The sequence below is a fragment of the Neolamprologus brichardi genome, chromosome 2 (genome assembly GCF_056152115.1).
Source record: "Neolamprologus brichardi isolate AB-2024 chromosome 2, ASM5615211v1, whole genome shotgun sequence".
NCBI classification, from domain to species: domain Eukaryota; kingdom Metazoa; phylum Chordata; class Actinopteri; order Cichliformes; family Cichlidae; genus Neolamprologus; species Neolamprologus brichardi.
Window position 1 is genome coordinate 2,795,814 of NC_142105.1, and position 15,861 is coordinate 2,811,674.

At 37.5% G+C, this 15,861-nt stretch overlaps 3 protein-coding genes across 4 annotated transcripts; all 3 read right to left on the reverse strand.

Annotated features, from left to right (window-relative positions):
* Positions 1-1,267: 1,267 nt before the first annotated feature.
* On the reverse strand, positions 1,268-3,294 carry LOC148106044 (uncharacterized). Its single transcript, XM_087852299.1, has 6 exons — positions 3,222-3,294; positions 2,775-3,098; positions 2,109-2,453; positions 1,800-1,922; positions 1,670-1,713; positions 1,268-1,562 (listed from the first exon to the last, which is right to left on the reverse strand). Exons 1-6 carry the CDS (start codon positions 3,292-3,294, stop codon positions 1,437-1,439), a joined length of 1,035 nt encoding a protein of 344 aa, XP_087708425.1. The 3' UTR covers positions 1,268-1,436.
* A 3,531-nt stretch (positions 3,295-6,825) lies between these two features.
* Positions 6,826-8,468, reverse strand: LOC118455290 (uncharacterized). The gene is made up of 6 exons (XM_087852304.1): positions 8,426-8,468; positions 7,988-8,314; positions 7,444-7,788; positions 7,228-7,353; positions 7,046-7,101; positions 6,826-6,961 (listed from the first exon to the last, which is right to left on the reverse strand). Exons 1-6 carry the CDS (start codon positions 8,466-8,468, stop codon positions 6,827-6,829), a joined length of 1,032 nt encoding a protein of 343 aa, XP_087708430.1. The 3' UTR covers position 6,826.
* Positions 8,469-12,780: 4,312 nt separating this feature from the next.
* On the reverse strand, positions 12,781-14,781 carry LOC148106045 (uncharacterized). Of its 2 annotated transcripts, XM_087852316.1 has the most exons (6): positions 14,721-14,760; positions 14,306-14,614; positions 13,479-13,823; positions 13,132-13,272; positions 12,977-13,026; positions 12,781-12,906 (listed from the first exon to the last, which is right to left on the reverse strand). In XM_087852316.1, the coding sequence occupies exons 1-6, from the start codon at positions 14,758-14,760 to the stop codon at positions 12,781-12,783; spliced, it is 1,011 nt and encodes a 336-aa protein (XP_087708442.1). The 2 variants fall into 2 exon arrangements, with proteins under 2 accessions (XP_087708442.1, XP_087708448.1); XM_087852322.1 differs by having other exon boundaries at positions 12,977-13,269; positions 14,721-14,781.
* Between the last annotated feature and the right edge of the window lie 1,080 nt (positions 14,782-15,861).

The window sequence follows — 15,861 nt, forward strand, 5'->3', positions numbered from 1 at the left end:
GTAATGTTCACGCAAAGGCTTTAGAAGGTCAATCCATGGCCATCAGGTTTGCTTTAACTGCACTGAGTGTTTAGGATCATTGCCATGCTGAAAAATGAGGCCTCCAGAAATCACATGTTTCCAGATGGAATCGTGTGGGGGTCAAAACCTGATGGTACTTCTCTGCATTCATAATTCCAACAGTTTTGAAAAGATCCCTCTCTGTTTACCTCTTCTGTGTGAAGATCAAATGAAGAGCCAAATCTTTTTCTCTTTACTGGATTTGTTTTTTCCTTTTTCTTAAATAGGATCTGAGATTGATATCTTTATCATCTGTAGCTAGTGTTTGTGTGTTTGTTTTTAGGCCATCCTTATTTGTGGATTGCTCAAAGAGTAGCATAAAAAGAAAAAGAGGAGAGAGTCACACCGACTGTGTTTACACTGCTGTTAGATCAGACTCCCACAACCGACCGCGACCATCTCTATAGGTCATGATGGTCAGGCGAAGACATGCTTTAAAGGAGGCTCAGCGTCATTGTCTGTGTTTTGTTGGGTTGCTTTGATTTTGATAATAATGATTTCCAGCTATATCTGAATATAAAGGCAGATGTAGCTGGATATGATATTTGAAATTATTTTCAGACATTTTCCATTGTTGAGGACAAAAGGGTTATAATACAGAAAGCAATTAAGCATTAAGACCAGTTAAAATATGTAACTTCTTTATGCTGACAGAACGGGGAGTTCCACTCCTCCAGCCTACTTAAGCTCGAAGTGGGCTGTATGTAACCCACGATGTAAAAGAGTTCAACACCTGCTGTAGGCTTTTGCCCGCTGTGGTGATTTGATGCAACAAATTTGAGTTGAACTGAAAATTTTGAGATATTCATAAATCATGACAAACACAATAACAAGAAAAGTCTTAAGAGATTTTAATACAACAATAATAAAGCTATGAAATAAGCTATTTTTAACAACGTATTGCTGCACATTTATTTCCTCTGGTTGGATACATCATCTTGTCCATCTTTAGTTCTATAACAGATCATTAAAGTACAGTTAGTAGCAATACAAAATCAAATTAAGCCAAGTAATAAAACCGCATAAATGTAAGCCGATTATTTTTTTAAAGTTAATATCAATGGGAATATCAACAGGAAGTTTGGTTAAACAATAAAAAAACAACAACAACAACAAATCTACTATTTTCACATTTTTTAAAGTTGGACAGAGAGAATGTCTATGAAGCGCCTTGAGGCGACATTTGTTGTGATTTGGCGCTATATAAATAAAATTGAATTGAATTGAATTGAAAAACGATCAAGAAAAGCAATAAATGTTCCCAACCAGACTAGACTGGCAGTGTTGCAGGTCAGGGATTATACTGAGGCGTATGCATGTGCGCACATAAAGAAAGAAACATCCGCTAGATAATTTCATAAGGTGGGTAAATAGAACTAATCCAATCCAAAAGCCTTGGCCATGTAGATCTGCTTCTCAACTGCCTTTGCATCCTGTATTTTCCCTCTGTCAGCCTTCATCATTGTAAAGACAACAGCAGAAAACATAGACGTGTCCTTATTCTGGGGAAATAGGGTACATAAAGATATTAGAAATATCAAAATGTAAACAATCTTTAAAAAAAATCACTTTAGATTCATGAAAATAATCTGACAAATAAATACTTTACCTTTTGTCTTTTCTGATCGCTACAATTTTTCTGCAGGACAGCGGCTTGATTATAGAACATTACAATTAATTCAAATGTAAGATTAATTAACATTTGTTTTTCATAGAGAACTGTGAGTAACTTAAGTTACCTTTGCAATGATTACTGCTGTTTTTTCTGATCGAATAAGTGAGGACAGCAGTAACAATGAGAACGAAGACAGCGCACAGCAGAAAAATAACTACACTGGCCACCAGAGAGCAAATGCTGGTTTCTGGAATGACAATAAAAGTCAAAAACAAAGTTAGAAATGACTAAAAATAAATGTTTTATTTCTCCTCATGATGAAATTACTCGGAGCATGAAATCAAATTTTTTAATGCCTATTTAATGAATTAATAATCACTTTTAATTAAACATACTTGCATTATGCCATGATTTTATTTTTTAGAAATCATACCTATTTGCACTTTAGTTCCATCTCCAAATAATATCGTTCCACATGTGACAACAGCACAGTAGTAAGTCCCAGCATCAGAGGAGCTGACCGTCTTAGAGAAGCGATAAACACAGCTCTTCTGAGTGTCTGATTGCTTCTTACATTCAGTTTGGTTCTTTCCATCAACATAGATGATATTTGGATGAGAGTTTTGTCCTCTGAACCAGAGGACTCTGACATCTCCAGGACACATCTTGTTATCAGAGTCTGACAGGACTGAACAGTTGAGAGACACAGAGTCCCCTGCATGGACTGAATCTAATACCGTTGGCCACTGACGGACAGTAACGTGTCTCTGGGTGTTTCCTGTGTAATAACAAAAAACAGTGTTTAAAAATTACCTCTAAACACAGTTTCAAATTTTGTTGAAAAATAAATGATAACGGTGCGTCTCGAGAAGGAAAACTTGGAATCGATTTGCAAACACATTAAAATACCTAATATGATGTTTAAACTACGATTTATTAAATTCATATATATATATATATATATATATATATATATATATACTTATTTTCATATATATATATATATAATCTATAGTTATTTTTCCCACCATGTGAAAAAGTTATTGTCAGATGGTTGAGTATTTACAGTGAATCCAAAAGGCTGCAATCACATAATTACCTTTTAATAACAAATATGTCCCACTCCAAGCATTCACATCCCATTCCATGACTGCACAGTGATACATTCCTTCATCTTCTGGGATTGTCCTGAATATGGTCAGACTGCTGATGTTTTTATTGTCTTTTACTTCCAATCTTGAGGCATTAAACTCTTGTCCATACTGAGGATGTGTAGTTTGCCGCAGTGTCGCAATCAGTCTCAGAGCTTCCCCTGCTCTCTGCTTGTACCAGTGAATTTTACTGCTTAAATCACCAGGAGGTAAAACACATGTCAAAGTTACAGGTTCACCAAGTTGAACTGTGGTCACTTGCTCCAGCATGTCTGCAGTGAGTTTAAACAAAACACATGTTAAACACTATAGGAAAAAAACATTAACCATTACACATCTAGGTGCAGATTCCTAAATGACAAAAAGAAAATAGCTCATAATTAGACAGAACTCACCTCCTTGGTGAAGAAGAAAAACGAGTGTTACCCAAACCAGAGTCATCATCGCAATGTCTTTACTTGAAAACATTTCGATATTTCAGTGACAGAGGGAGATGATGCGACCCAGACCATCACTATCTGATTGGTTATCGCCGTCTTTACAGTCAAAGCCTATTTCCTGCCACACGGGTATTGTCCTGCATTGTGTGAAAAGACGGAGACACTAAAAATCTGTGACAGCACAAAACTGTTTATTACTATTGTGGTAACACGTTTTCTTTGATTCAAGTTTTGCAGAGCCAACTAAACCATCAAAAACCCAGTACTGCTGAGCATGCTTTGTAGTAGACCGCTCTGGGGGGTTTCAGTGTGACATGAAAATCTTTCATTTTGAGTTTGTCATTATTTGAACTTTGAACTTATAACCCAATATGAGCCAAATGTGATTTTTTAAACCAATGAGAGGTGTTTAAAGTCTTATCTAATAACATCATTTCACCTCTTTCACACAGTGAAATACCAATAAGGTGTCACATCGGCTGCAGCAGACGGTGGAGAATGGAGAGTGGAGACCCAATTGCAGACAATGGAGACGGAATTGAATATAAACAAAATGAGCCTTTATTTCTGGCTGCACAAAAAAAGAAAAAAACAAAAGAAGACTAAGATTAAACTAACAAAACCTAAACTGGGAAAAGCTAAACCGAAAACACTAGGTGCATAAAGAAAAGTACAAAAACTTTAAATGCAAAACCTGACACTTGGGAAACATGAAGAAAGATGAGCAGACAGTTCAGTACAGAGGATAACGAGGGAATGGGAAACAGGAGGGAATCACAGCTGGAACTAATCTGACACAACGAGACAGGGAGGAAGTGTGGTCGTAAATGTTTTAGCCATCCTGATAACCTTATCCCACCAATGATGTGGACATCCAACTTTTTTAGATCCAATTAAAATTAAGGCACTCAAAAAGATGCTCTGGAAAATAGTTTAATACACTGAATCATATGAACAGCAGAGCAACACAGAGATGGACAGAAAGTAGCAGCAGGGAAAAAGAGTGCTGGGGTGTCCTCTGGTCCCCTAATATATAGGGACCAGTATCCCCACCCATCCCCTCCTGCTGGGTAATTTTCCCACCCGCCCAAAAACAGCAGGTGCATAATGTGTGTGTGTGTGTGTGTGTGTGTGTATTATATCGTATGATCCTTAAGGTTATTTTATCATGATGTGTTCAGTATCTCTGTTACAATGTTACTGTTTGGTTGTGCTGCATGAAAGACATTTTGTGTGTATTAGGGGGGAGTTTGTTACTGGAGCTGGAGAATGAGTTATTCAAGAGAGCTCAACAGCATTAATTGCCCTGTTATTGTACAACCTTAATAAACCATGGTGAAGCAAAATGTCTTGTGTGTAAGACTATGTGAAAGTTAAAATATATATGTTCAGTGCAGATAGATATATAGTGTATATAGTTACATAGCTGGAACTAATCTGTTCCAAAAATCCACCACAGAAGGAAAACTAAACACAAGAGACTATCAAAATAAAACAGGAAACATTAGACACACACTAAGACGTCGGCGTGACACATGACGCGGGGAAGAAACAGACATGGAAACATAACCGACTGGCAAGACAGAAAGAAAAAACAGAAAACAGACACAGGAGATAAACGAACATGAAGACAAGGGAGACTAGACATGAAAGGTGGAATACAGGGGAGGCACAGTAACGGAACCTAAAGCCTAGAAACTACAAAAAATATAATTAGAGAACAAAAGGAAATTACAAATACAAATGACTACACCATGAAAAAACTATATCAAAGAATATTCATAAACCAGAAACATATAAACACTAGGTCCACAGACACAGGACCGTGACATAAGGTCCACAACAAGTACAAGCCTCAAGACGGCTCTCCAGGTGTCATGGTCCCTGTGCCTCACCAGCTGATCCTGTATTAGGCAACATGTTTTCTCTCTCTCTCTCTCACCTGCCGGGGCGGTGCTCATTATGGGCTCCCGCCCCTGGCCCACGCACCTGCTGCCTATTGGGGTGATCGCAAGGCCGATCGCTGGATCGTTGAGCTATCAGCGTCAGTCTCTCAACCATTAGTGAGTTAAACTCCGTAAAGTTGTTTCCGTCTGTTCGTCATTAACCCCCGTCTCTGTGTGCAGATCTACCCCGGACCTTTCCCTGCCTGCCTGTTTCTGTGTGGATGAGTGAGTGGATTTGTGTTTCCCCAGCGTGGGGAGTGAAGAGAGAGAGCCTTTGGAGTGCGTCTGATTCCCGTCTTTCCCCTCACATACCCCGTAACCCTGGACCCCCCTCCCCTCCCTCCAGCACGTTATAAATAGTATCACCAGGTGTCGTTGTGTAAATAAACTGATTGTTAACTCTGCAAAGATTCCCAGTCTGCGCCTGAGTCCATTAACTAAAACGTGACAGAACGATCCAGCCAGCATGGACTCAGCAGGTCAGGACCCTGTCGCTCAGGCACTCATCGCTCAGGGAGCTGCTCTGGCTCGACATGAGCAAATGCTCAAGCGGCTCCATCCCTGTAGAACCAGAACTCCGTAAACTAGCGCAATAATTTTTTTTGCATATAAAACCAGAGGAGTTGTACTTACATCTTATGCTATCAGCTTGTCCTAGGTCACGGTTTCCTTCCACACATAGCTTTGCAAATATTGCATAAAAAGCGCTTGCAGGATCAAGAACATAATATTCCAGAAACACACTTTGCCGATCCGATCAGCTGTTCATAACACACTGAAATAGACATCAGCGCGAACGATCGCATGTCCGCCATTACCTGCCCGAAACCGGAAGTGACGTCATTTTCGCGGAAAATGTAGTTTTTTACTTGTAGGCCTTAGAAGCCTATACTGGTGTTTTTACAAGTCATGTTTGACTTTATGCTTTTCTGAATAGTTGCTGGGATGCTTAGAACTCAAATTGCACTGCTTAAAACAGTTTATTTTGATGCACATGCTGTTTTCTTTTCAAGTTTGCATCATTGCGTTTTTCCTGCAGTATATAAAAATTGGTGTATCTCAAAAATAAAACTATGAAGACACTCATAATAAATTTCCTGTTGTTGTAAACTATTTTTTGCAACTTTTTTGTATTTAAAGTTTTGAGGGATAAGCCTCTTAAATTTCTCCAAGTAGAAATATATGTAAAAAACAAAACAAAAACGATTTTCAATTTTTTTGTAGTTTATTGCACTTTTTTGCAATTTATGTAATTACTATGGACGTAATGCATACATATTATTAAAATATGGGCTATAACAGTTGTATTGATGTATAGCAACTTGAAATGCTCCCAAAAATGGCTCCACAACATGTAAAAATATAAAGTAAGCTCTGGCGGCCTTGGTTCTATGGTAGGTCTTAAAGGGTTAATTTGAAGTAATTCAGTAATTCATCATTGTGATGAACTCCTCATAATATACTACATCATACCACTCATTTAATAAATCATAATATTATACATAAATAATTAGGACAAACAAGCAGGAAACATCATGTTTTCAGTTTTTATATTAGTTTACTTTTAGAAAAAGATTACTATAAACCAGCCCACAGACACTCATAGATACACTTTTACATTTTGCATTTAACTTGAGAATAAACACTTTCTTCAGTTTCCAGTTCATTCTTCTTCTTTCCTCTTGTAGATGTAGCTTTCCTTCCAGAGAAGTGAAGAGCAGCATAATTCAGATCATGTCCACTTTCAGCCTATACAAAATAATATAATACTTTTTTTTAACCTCATAGAATCATTTTAATAAAGTAAAAAAAAGATTTGGTAATAGTACTTACACTGTCGTCCACTGTTTGGCATAAATCACTTTGCCTTGCTTGTGAAGAGCTTTTCTCTGTGTGTTACGGTGACAAAAATAGCAACATTATCTATTTTGTCTGATTTTGAATTTTAAATTAAAGGAGCATTTAGTTTTTCTCACATTAAAGGAAAACTTTAGTGCTCCTACAACAACACTTACTTTTAAATTGTTCGCATGATGCTCTTGGGTTTCGGCAACAGATCAAAATAATATTGACAATCACAGAAATGACCAAGCAGGTTAATGTTATCACCAGTGCAGAAAATTCAGAACCTCCTCTTTGTTCTAGAAAACCAATAAGAGAGACAATTAGTAATTTTGACAAAAACAAGGAATCCTGTATGCCATGGTTTATTTTTATAAATAAAATCATACCTATTTGCAGTTTAGTTCCTTTTCCTAACAATATCTTCCCACATGTGGCCACAGCACAATAGTAAGTCCCTTCTTCTGAGGAGTTAATACTTTTATTGAACTGATAAACACAACTCTGCTGAGTCGCAGCGCTCTTCTGACATTCATGATGTCTGTTTCCATCAGTGTAGATGATGCTAGGATGAGATGGATTTGATCCTTCTCTAAACCAGAACATACTGAGACCTCCAGAACACGTCTTGTTATCAAAATTAGAGAGGAGTGAACAATGAAGAGTGACTGAGCCTCCTGGAGTTGCTATCTTCTCTTGAACAACAGAATAGTTCGATGTTCTCTGGGTGTTTCCTGTGTAATATAAATATATTAATAAATGTGATTATAAAGTAAACTAAAAGACAAATAGTTTGAGTTTTCAAAAATACAGACTAAATGTATCTTACATGTAAGTGTAATGTTTTCAAAACATGCTCATTCATAAATTATTTTCTTTAGTATTGAATTTTAGCTGCTGAAGCAAACTTTTATAGAAGAATCACATTATTACCTTTTACTAACAAATATGTCGCAGTCCATTTGGTATCTTGGAGCCACGCTGTGAATCCACAGTGATACATTCCCTCGTCCTCTTGTCTTGTCCTCAAAATGGTCAGGTTGGTCAGATTCTTGTCATACTTAACATCCCATTTTGAGTTTTCAAACTCAGGTGCAAAGGCAGGTTCTGCAGAGTCCTTCACTGTCCAAATCCTTTGCAGAGAGTCTCCAGGACTCTGCTTGTACCAGTCGACTCTACGGCGGTACTCGGTCTTAGGCAAGTCACACAGCAAAGTCGCAGGTTCACCGAGTTGAACTGTAGTTACTGGAATAAGTGTGTCTAATTTAAAACAAAACAAAATCTAAACCATTAAGTCACAATGATGCAGGAAACCACCATGCTAACAGCATACATGTATGGAAAAAACACCCAGAATATAAAAACACTTACATGCTCGATGAATAGCAAGCAGTGCGACCCATATCACAATCATCTTGGCAACATCGCTTTTTAGGGAGCTTGTAGGTATTTCAGTCAGTGTAGGAGGTATTTTAGCACAAACCTTTTATGTCACATGTGTCAGATGAATCTGATTGGTTATCACAGAATATAGATTCAAGGGCACTTCCTGTCACATTGCTCTCTTCCAGGCTTCTGAGCAGTAAATCATCTCTTCCTTATTCATTTGCACATTATTTCATTGATGAAGTAAATTTCTTTCCCAAAAAATGTTAGGCGCTCATTTATAGTTATTTTAGTTTTCCTATCCAATATTCATGTTCTGCTTTAATCTGTCAGCAAATTTTCCAAATAATTTTACTAGTCTGTCAATTTTCATTTAAGTGTTTCTGAATTCATTTAATTGATTATTTCCACTTGCAAAGACAAAAGAAAAAAAGAAAAAAAAAGGAAATACAAAAAAATCAAAGTTTGCTTTCACTTATAGATTACTGAAGTTTTCATTTCCTGCGTGGTTAACTGTAACTTTATTCAGCAAGACTGGGTTAAGTTATGATGTCAGCTCAAGTTGACAATTATACAATAATAAAAACATCTTAGAAAGTTCATTTTGTAGGTTTATCTGGGTTTAGGTGCTCTGCCTTACCTAAAAGTGAAAACACTTAGATAAATGTTGCATTTATGTATACAGCCATTAGAAGTTCCTGAATTCTAAAACTTAACTTGGTCTTAACTACAGCTTGTACAAATTACTTAGTGCCATTTTCTGATGACAGATCGTTTATTGAATCTCAGAGCTACTTAGTGGGCTAAACATATATATATATATATATATATATATATATATATATATATATATATATATATATATATATATATATAAACATATACCCAGCAAGAGATATCCTGCTATTTTGTTTTCTTGTAATTCACTGTGGAAGTGTGAAAACTGCAGTGGACAAAAAAAGTAGCATATTTATGGTTTGTGGTTTACAAATCACAAAAAGATAAAATACTTCACATATTCTAATCATTGATTCGAGACGAGGGAGGAGACACAAACCCAGCCTAAGATGGTCACATACTAGTCTACTCTCAATGCCGGAAAAATGGATGAGCTGCATCAAGAAGGGCACCTGGTGTTACAACGTTACCAAATAAAATAAAATGTGGTCAAATTAACATAATTGACATAAAATGTCTGTTTTTCAGAAATTTCTGTAGAAGATACTAAAACAACAAGAACCTTTTATGTCATTTAGTTGTTTATCGATTAGCTAATTACTTCACACTCACTGGTGTAGTGGGAAGGGCCATGATGGAGCAGAAGTTCACATTTTGCAAAGCTTTAGCATGGGCCACATAGATGTCTGTGCTGTGTCGATGCTGGGGCCCCAGGCAAGATAGCGTACAGACGCAGCGACTCACTGGTCCTCACGTTTGGTGCTTTGTTTTTTACTTTTTCTACGTGTATATGTGTGGGTGTGGGTGTTTTTTACTACTATACATCGAGTAGATTCTACTTACAGTCGTCAGGACCTTCTGAGTTTGGGATTACGCTGTGCAAGGAACATTACATTAGACTATCACCACTTCCACAGCATTCCCATCACTTGTGAACAAGACCCAGAGACACTTAAACTCTTCCACTTGGGGCAAGAATTCGTCCCTGACCCGGAGTGGGCACTCCACCCTTTTCCGGCTAAGGACCATGGCCTCAGATGTGGAGGTGTTGATTCTCATTCCCACTGCTTCACATTTGGCTGTGAACCATTCCAAAGTGAGCTGGAGGCCATCACCTGATAAAGCCAACAGAACCACATCATCCGTGAAAAGCAGAGATGAGACTCTGAGACGACCCAAGTGAAAGCCTTCCGGCACTTCGCTACGCCTAGAAATTTTGTCTATAAAAATTACGAATAGAATTGATGACAACGAACAGCCCAGGCGGATCCAAACACCCACCAGGAACGAGTCAGACTTATAGCTGAAAACCTTCAGGACTGTCTCTGGCTTAAGGAATACAATTTGTTTTCACCCTGGCTTGTTTTTATTATTGAACTTTTTTGTGTAAAATAGTTCATTTAACAAGATTTAAGTGAGTAATTTTTTATTCATTTTAATGCAACACACAATGTGACTGAGATGTGTTCAAAATACAAAGCTTACAGCTAAAAACATACAGGTTAAAGTCAAAAACCCCACAAACATTAACATTTTGTGTTATTTTATTGTAAGTAAAATACCTTTCGGGGTCAGCACATCAGATCATCTGCCTCCATCTCACCCTGTCCCTTGTATCCCACTGTGTGTCACTGGAAGACCTCTAATTTACTTCTAAATGTGTCCAACCAGATGCTTATTTTGGATTACATTAGCTTGCTCTCCAGTAATAGTTTGAGGAGTCATTTTTTTATCTGTGTATGTCCTCCAACATCCACATTAAACACATATGTAGAAAATAGGTAGAAAATTAGAAACCTCCTGTAGAGATTGAAAATGTGACGTCATTCCAGGGTAAAACCGCAAAGGATTCTGGGAATGCGTGGCAAGAGGTACTAGCGCACGCAAGCTTTCACATGAAAACTATCACACAGCGATAAAAAGAAACACAAAGAATGGCAAGAAGCTGTTGTATTATTAACTGCAATAGCCGGTCACATGACAGCCACGGGAAGCCGACGGGTAAAGAGATCGGTTCTTATCGGATTACGTCGTTGAAGAGAAATTGTTCAAGCCATGTTTCCGAAGTAACAAAAAGCTGACGTATGGCCTGGATTGCAGCCTTTCGAAGACCAAATGTAACGTCTCAGCACACTCAAGCACTCACATTAGTCTGCTCCAAGCATTTCCACAAAGGTCAGTCTTCTGTTGTAGTTACGTAATTTATTATAACATAATAGTTGATGTAGGTTACAAATAAGTCTTATATTGATTTGAATTTAATTTGTTGCGCTTTGCTGCTTTGTTCACTGTGGCTTTGCGGGCTAATGTTTGTTGTGTTTTGTAGGAAAACCAGCCTACAAAATGCAGGAATGTGATCCAGACTGACCCCTCTATCAACCTGGTCATACCGAGTTTAAAGCTGCTACCACAGCGAGATTTGATCGGTTAAGAGAGAGAGCGAGATCAAAACAGCCACAAAACGTCCCGCATATATGTGCCCAAGGGTTGTATTGAAGCAATCAAGTGATAAATAAATGTTTTCCAATATGTTGTTTTGTTTTTTTGTTTTTTTGCATTGATTTGTTTTACACCGAAGCAGCTAATAAAGCATGATGAAATACAATTTAGTCTCTTTCTTGTAAGATTCTATATTAGAATGCAACAATAATGCCAGTTATAAATAAAGACATTAAATTGAATGAATTACGAAACATTGTATCATTTTATTTCTATTAGATCTGAAAATGTTGTGTAACACTACAACCTGAAACGACAAATAGATTGCGTTTGCCTGTACAGGAGATAAAGGAAAAGAATTTAACAACAGCTGTGAAATGGAATAGTCCAAATCACCAAAGTAAACGGGACCTGGGCTTGTTGCAGGGATCTGAAGTTAATAAACATCTTGTGAGTGTATGCACTCACGCTTAGGACCATATAATAATAAATATGTGCGTGATGAAAGTTGGCAGCACGCCAACGTCCTTACTCCACTCTGTATGCTTGTGTGGGTCTGACACTTTCACTCCTTTGATTTTTTCCTCGTCCTTTTTTTTTTTGCCTTTTTGTCAAGTCTTTGTACGGACCTGCCGTGTTCTCCGTCGTTTTGTACATAACTGTTTTTGGGGCAAATAAAATGCAATTAGGGATTAAAACCGCAGAATTAATGATTACCAGATCTGGAAATGCTGGCGCTCGATGCAGTTTTTTAATTTTATCACCACGGGTACCCAAAGCAATGCGCGAAAGTTACGTGGTCTGTCAATCTCTATTTCAAAGTGATGCTGAAAAGCTAGTTCATACATGTATTACTTCTAATATAATATGCATATTAGTATTTAAACCATTGTATAAATGCTCTCTGCCTTCAGTTGATCCAGAATGCTGCAGCAAAATGAGTGACTCACATACAACCTAAAATAAATCTTTTGCTTTGCCCTGGCCACTTCTAAACAACAACAAAGGCACCACTTAGACATGCTTTTACCTTTGCTGATTCTAACAATTTATTTATTGGAAAGTCCCAACACCAATATTTTAACAAGATTTTTTTTTTTACTGTTTATTAATAAAAACTGATTAAAATGTAAAAAGTATCCAGATAATAAAGTTTATTTATGTACATTCATAACAAAAAAAGGGGGAAAACTATATTCACATAAAAAATCTCATAATAGATGTTAATCCAGGGCAGGAGCCTTGACAGCAGCATAGATGCTGTCTTCTGTTGGTTTTTTATGTCTTTCTGCTGATTTACTCACTTTTTTAAAAGTTGTTGTAGAATATACCAACGTATCCTCATCTGTCTGAGGAAGCAGAACATGTTAGAGATTAAAACATGCATATAACTAACAGCTTTTTTATATATTTAATTACCTGTGGAATTCCCTGATCACCACCTGAAATTCCATTTGTTTCCAGAGCAGCTGCAGTTGTAAAAAAACAAAAGAGAAGGAAATAAAACAGTAAAATGAGCCTTTTGCCAAATAAGGTTTGACAGACTGATGTACAGTGTGTGTAATTTTGCTTACCATTAGAGTACACATGTGAATTCTTCTTTAGTTTTTTGATGGAATAGACTAGAAAGGCTATAACAATCACACTTATAGCCAGAGTAGCGATAAACAGGTAAAAAAATATGTTGTCCCTTTTTGATTTGCTCCTGTCGACTGCTGCCACGGAAAGAAAAGACGTAAATCATGGATATTAAAAATGATTAAAAGTATTAAAAAGTTTGGGGGGTTTTGTTTTGTTTTGGGTGGGTTTTGGTGGGCGGGGAGTTGATTAGGTATTACAGAATCTTGGCTAAAAAACCAAAATATAATCAAATGCACATATTTTCTGTTTCTTGCATTATATTAAAATGTGATAGAATTACCTGCAGTATCGCCTTTTTTATCCTCAGAAAATGACTCTACGCACGTGGCCACTGCACAGTAATATCTCTGAGAATCAAAAGAGCTGAAGTTTCTGAAGTAGCTGTAGAAACATGCCTTTGCTGAGAGTTCCTCTGGATTCTTTTCATATCCATCTTCACCATTAACACAACTATAATTTAAATCCAGGTGTGACTGATGTGATTTGGCACTTAAACAGAGCATCCTCTTATCAGTGGGACAACTTTTATTCTGAAAGTCACGGAGGATCGAACACTGCAGTGTCACTGTGTGCTCCAGATGGACAGGATCAGATGGGAGAGCTGTAGTGAAAACAGCTTCTGGTCCTGAGAAATGGAAACAAATAAAACAATGATACCTTGCATCTGTCCATTATCAGCCATTTCATGTTGTACAAATTCACTCTTCTTCTGACCAGATGCCGTTTTCTGCACCACCTTTCCAATGTCCTTACACTTATCATGACACTGTGTTTATGTGCTAAAAGAGTCCTTGTAGTCCTTGTTACTAAAACCAAAACTGTACTCGCTACATTTAAACCTTTTCCCCTTAAAATGGTATTAGGATTGTTGAGATGTTTAATAGGATTGTTTTCTCAAAAAAGATGTTTAACTTTGATCTCAAATTTTGACTTCTTCAAGTGATCAATAATAATATTGGGTATTTTTCTCAGTGTGGACTTAATACTCTGTTGTAGTGAACTCATACATACACACATATAAAGAAATAAACTATCGAACCTTACACACACAATATGCAAACATGGATTTAGGAATTTAAAAAAACTTACGATTTTTTGTCTACTTACCTTCTACTTTCAGGAATGTTCCTTTCAAAAATATTAGGTCTCGACTTAATGTTTTCACACAGAAGTAAACTCCTGAATCACTTTCCTGTACTTTTGTAATATATAAATCAAATCTTCCATTATCTGTTGCAGTTCTAATGCGCTGATCAACCCTCTGAGAGCTAAATGACCTTCCAAAGATCTTAGGAAAATTTCCAGAAACAAGCTTGATCCAAAACAAGGTTCCCATAGACCTGCGGGGGCAGGTCAGCTTTATATTCACTCCAACATGAGCAGTCTTTGTCTCAAAAGTCTGCTCTTCTGAGCAATCTGAAATAAACCAAACAAAAAGTCAGCCCAGTCAGTCATTAACAAGTAATGGAATCATCTACACTTCAAAAATATATCAGCAGCACAGGCCTTTACTTATACTTACACACAACACCGAGCATCAGCAAATAAAATATAATCCTCATTTCTGATGTTCTTTCTTGATACTGCTGGGACGCAAACTTAATTAAATGATTCGTCTAAATATAATCATATCGAGTGGGAGGAAACAATTGCAGAGCACTCTGATTGGCTTCTTGTTAAGTTCTTTCACTGCATTACAGGAGTGGAAACAATGTCAAATGTTTTTCCAGCATAAGCACATGAAACAACACCAATTGTAAGACGCGTCATCTTATATTTGTGGGTTTCTCAACCTGAAACCTAGAGAAAGCAAGAAAGACAGATTGGTTTACACTGTGCCAGCTGGAAGCATATGTGAAAGAAATGATATAGAACTTCACAATTCAATTCAATTCAATTTTATTTATATAGCGCCAAATCACAACAAAAGTCGCCTCAAGGCGCTTCATAGATACAGAGAAAAACCCAACAATCATATGACCCCCTATGAGCAGCACTTTGGCGACAGTGGGAAGGAAAAACCCCCTTTTAACAGGAAGAAACCTCCAGCAGAACCAGGCTCAGGGAGGAGCGGGGCCATCTGCTGTGACCGGTTGGGGTGAGAGAAGGAAGACAGGATAAAGACATGCTGTGGAAGAGAGACAGAGGTTAATAACAGATATGATTCAATACAGAGAGGTCTGTTAATACATAGAGAGTGAGAAAGGTGACTGGAAAGGAAAAACTCAATGCATCATGGGAATCCCCCGTCAGCCTACGTCTATTGCAGCATAACTAAGGGAGGATTCAGGGTCACCTGGTCCAGCCCTAACTGTATGCTTTAGCAAAAAGGAAAGTTTGAAGCCTAATCTTAAAAGTAGAGATAGTGTCTGTCTCCCGAATCCAAACTGGAAGCTGGTTCCACAGAAGAGGGGCCTGAAAACTGAAGGCTCTCCCTCCCATTCTACTTTTAAATACTCTAGGAACAACAAGTAGGCCTGCAGAGCGAGAGCGAAGTGCTCTAATAGGGTGATATGGTACTACAAGGTCATTAAGATAAGATGGGGCCTGATTATTTAAGACCTTGTATGTGAGGAGCAGGATTTTGAATTCAATTCTGGATTTAACAGGAAGCCAATGAAGGGAAGCCAAAACAGGAGAAATCTGCTCTCTCTTTCTAGTCC

Coding starts and splice junctions, on each gene's coding strand:
- LOC148106045 (XM_087852322.1), bottom strand. CDS start 14,760: ATGAGGATTATATTTTATTTGCTGATGCTCGGTGTTGTGT. Junction 14,615..14,720: donor GCTGATGCTCGGTGTTGTGT/GTAAGTATAAGT, acceptor GGTTTATTTCAG/ATTGCTCAGAAGAGCAGACT. Junction 13,824..14,305: donor AACATTCCTGAAAGTAGAAG/GTAAGTAGACAA, acceptor TCCATTTCTCAG/GACCAGAAGCTGTTTTCACT.
- LOC118455290 (XM_087852304.1), bottom strand. CDS start 8,468: ATGATTGTGATATGGGTCGCACTGCTTGCTATTCATCGAGCAT. Junction 8,315..8,425: donor GCTTGCTATTCATCGAGCAT/GTAAGTGTTTTT, acceptor GTTTTAAATTAG/ACACACTTATTCCAGTAACT. Junction 7,354..7,443: donor AGGAACTAAACTGCAAATAG/GTATGATTTTAT, acceptor TTGGTTTTCTAG/AACAAAGAGGAGGTTCTGAA.
- LOC148106044 (XM_087852299.1), bottom strand. CDS start 3,294: ATGTTTTCAAGTAAAGACATTGCGATGATGACTCTGGTTTGGGTAACA. Junction 1,923..2,108: donor TGGAACTAAAGTGCAAATAG/GTATGATTTCTA, acceptor TTGTCATTCCAG/AAACCAGCATTTGCTCTCTG. Junction 1,563..1,669: donor GCGATCAGAAAAGACAAAAG/GTAAAGTATTTA, acceptor CTATTTCCCCAG/AATAAGGACACGTCTATGTT.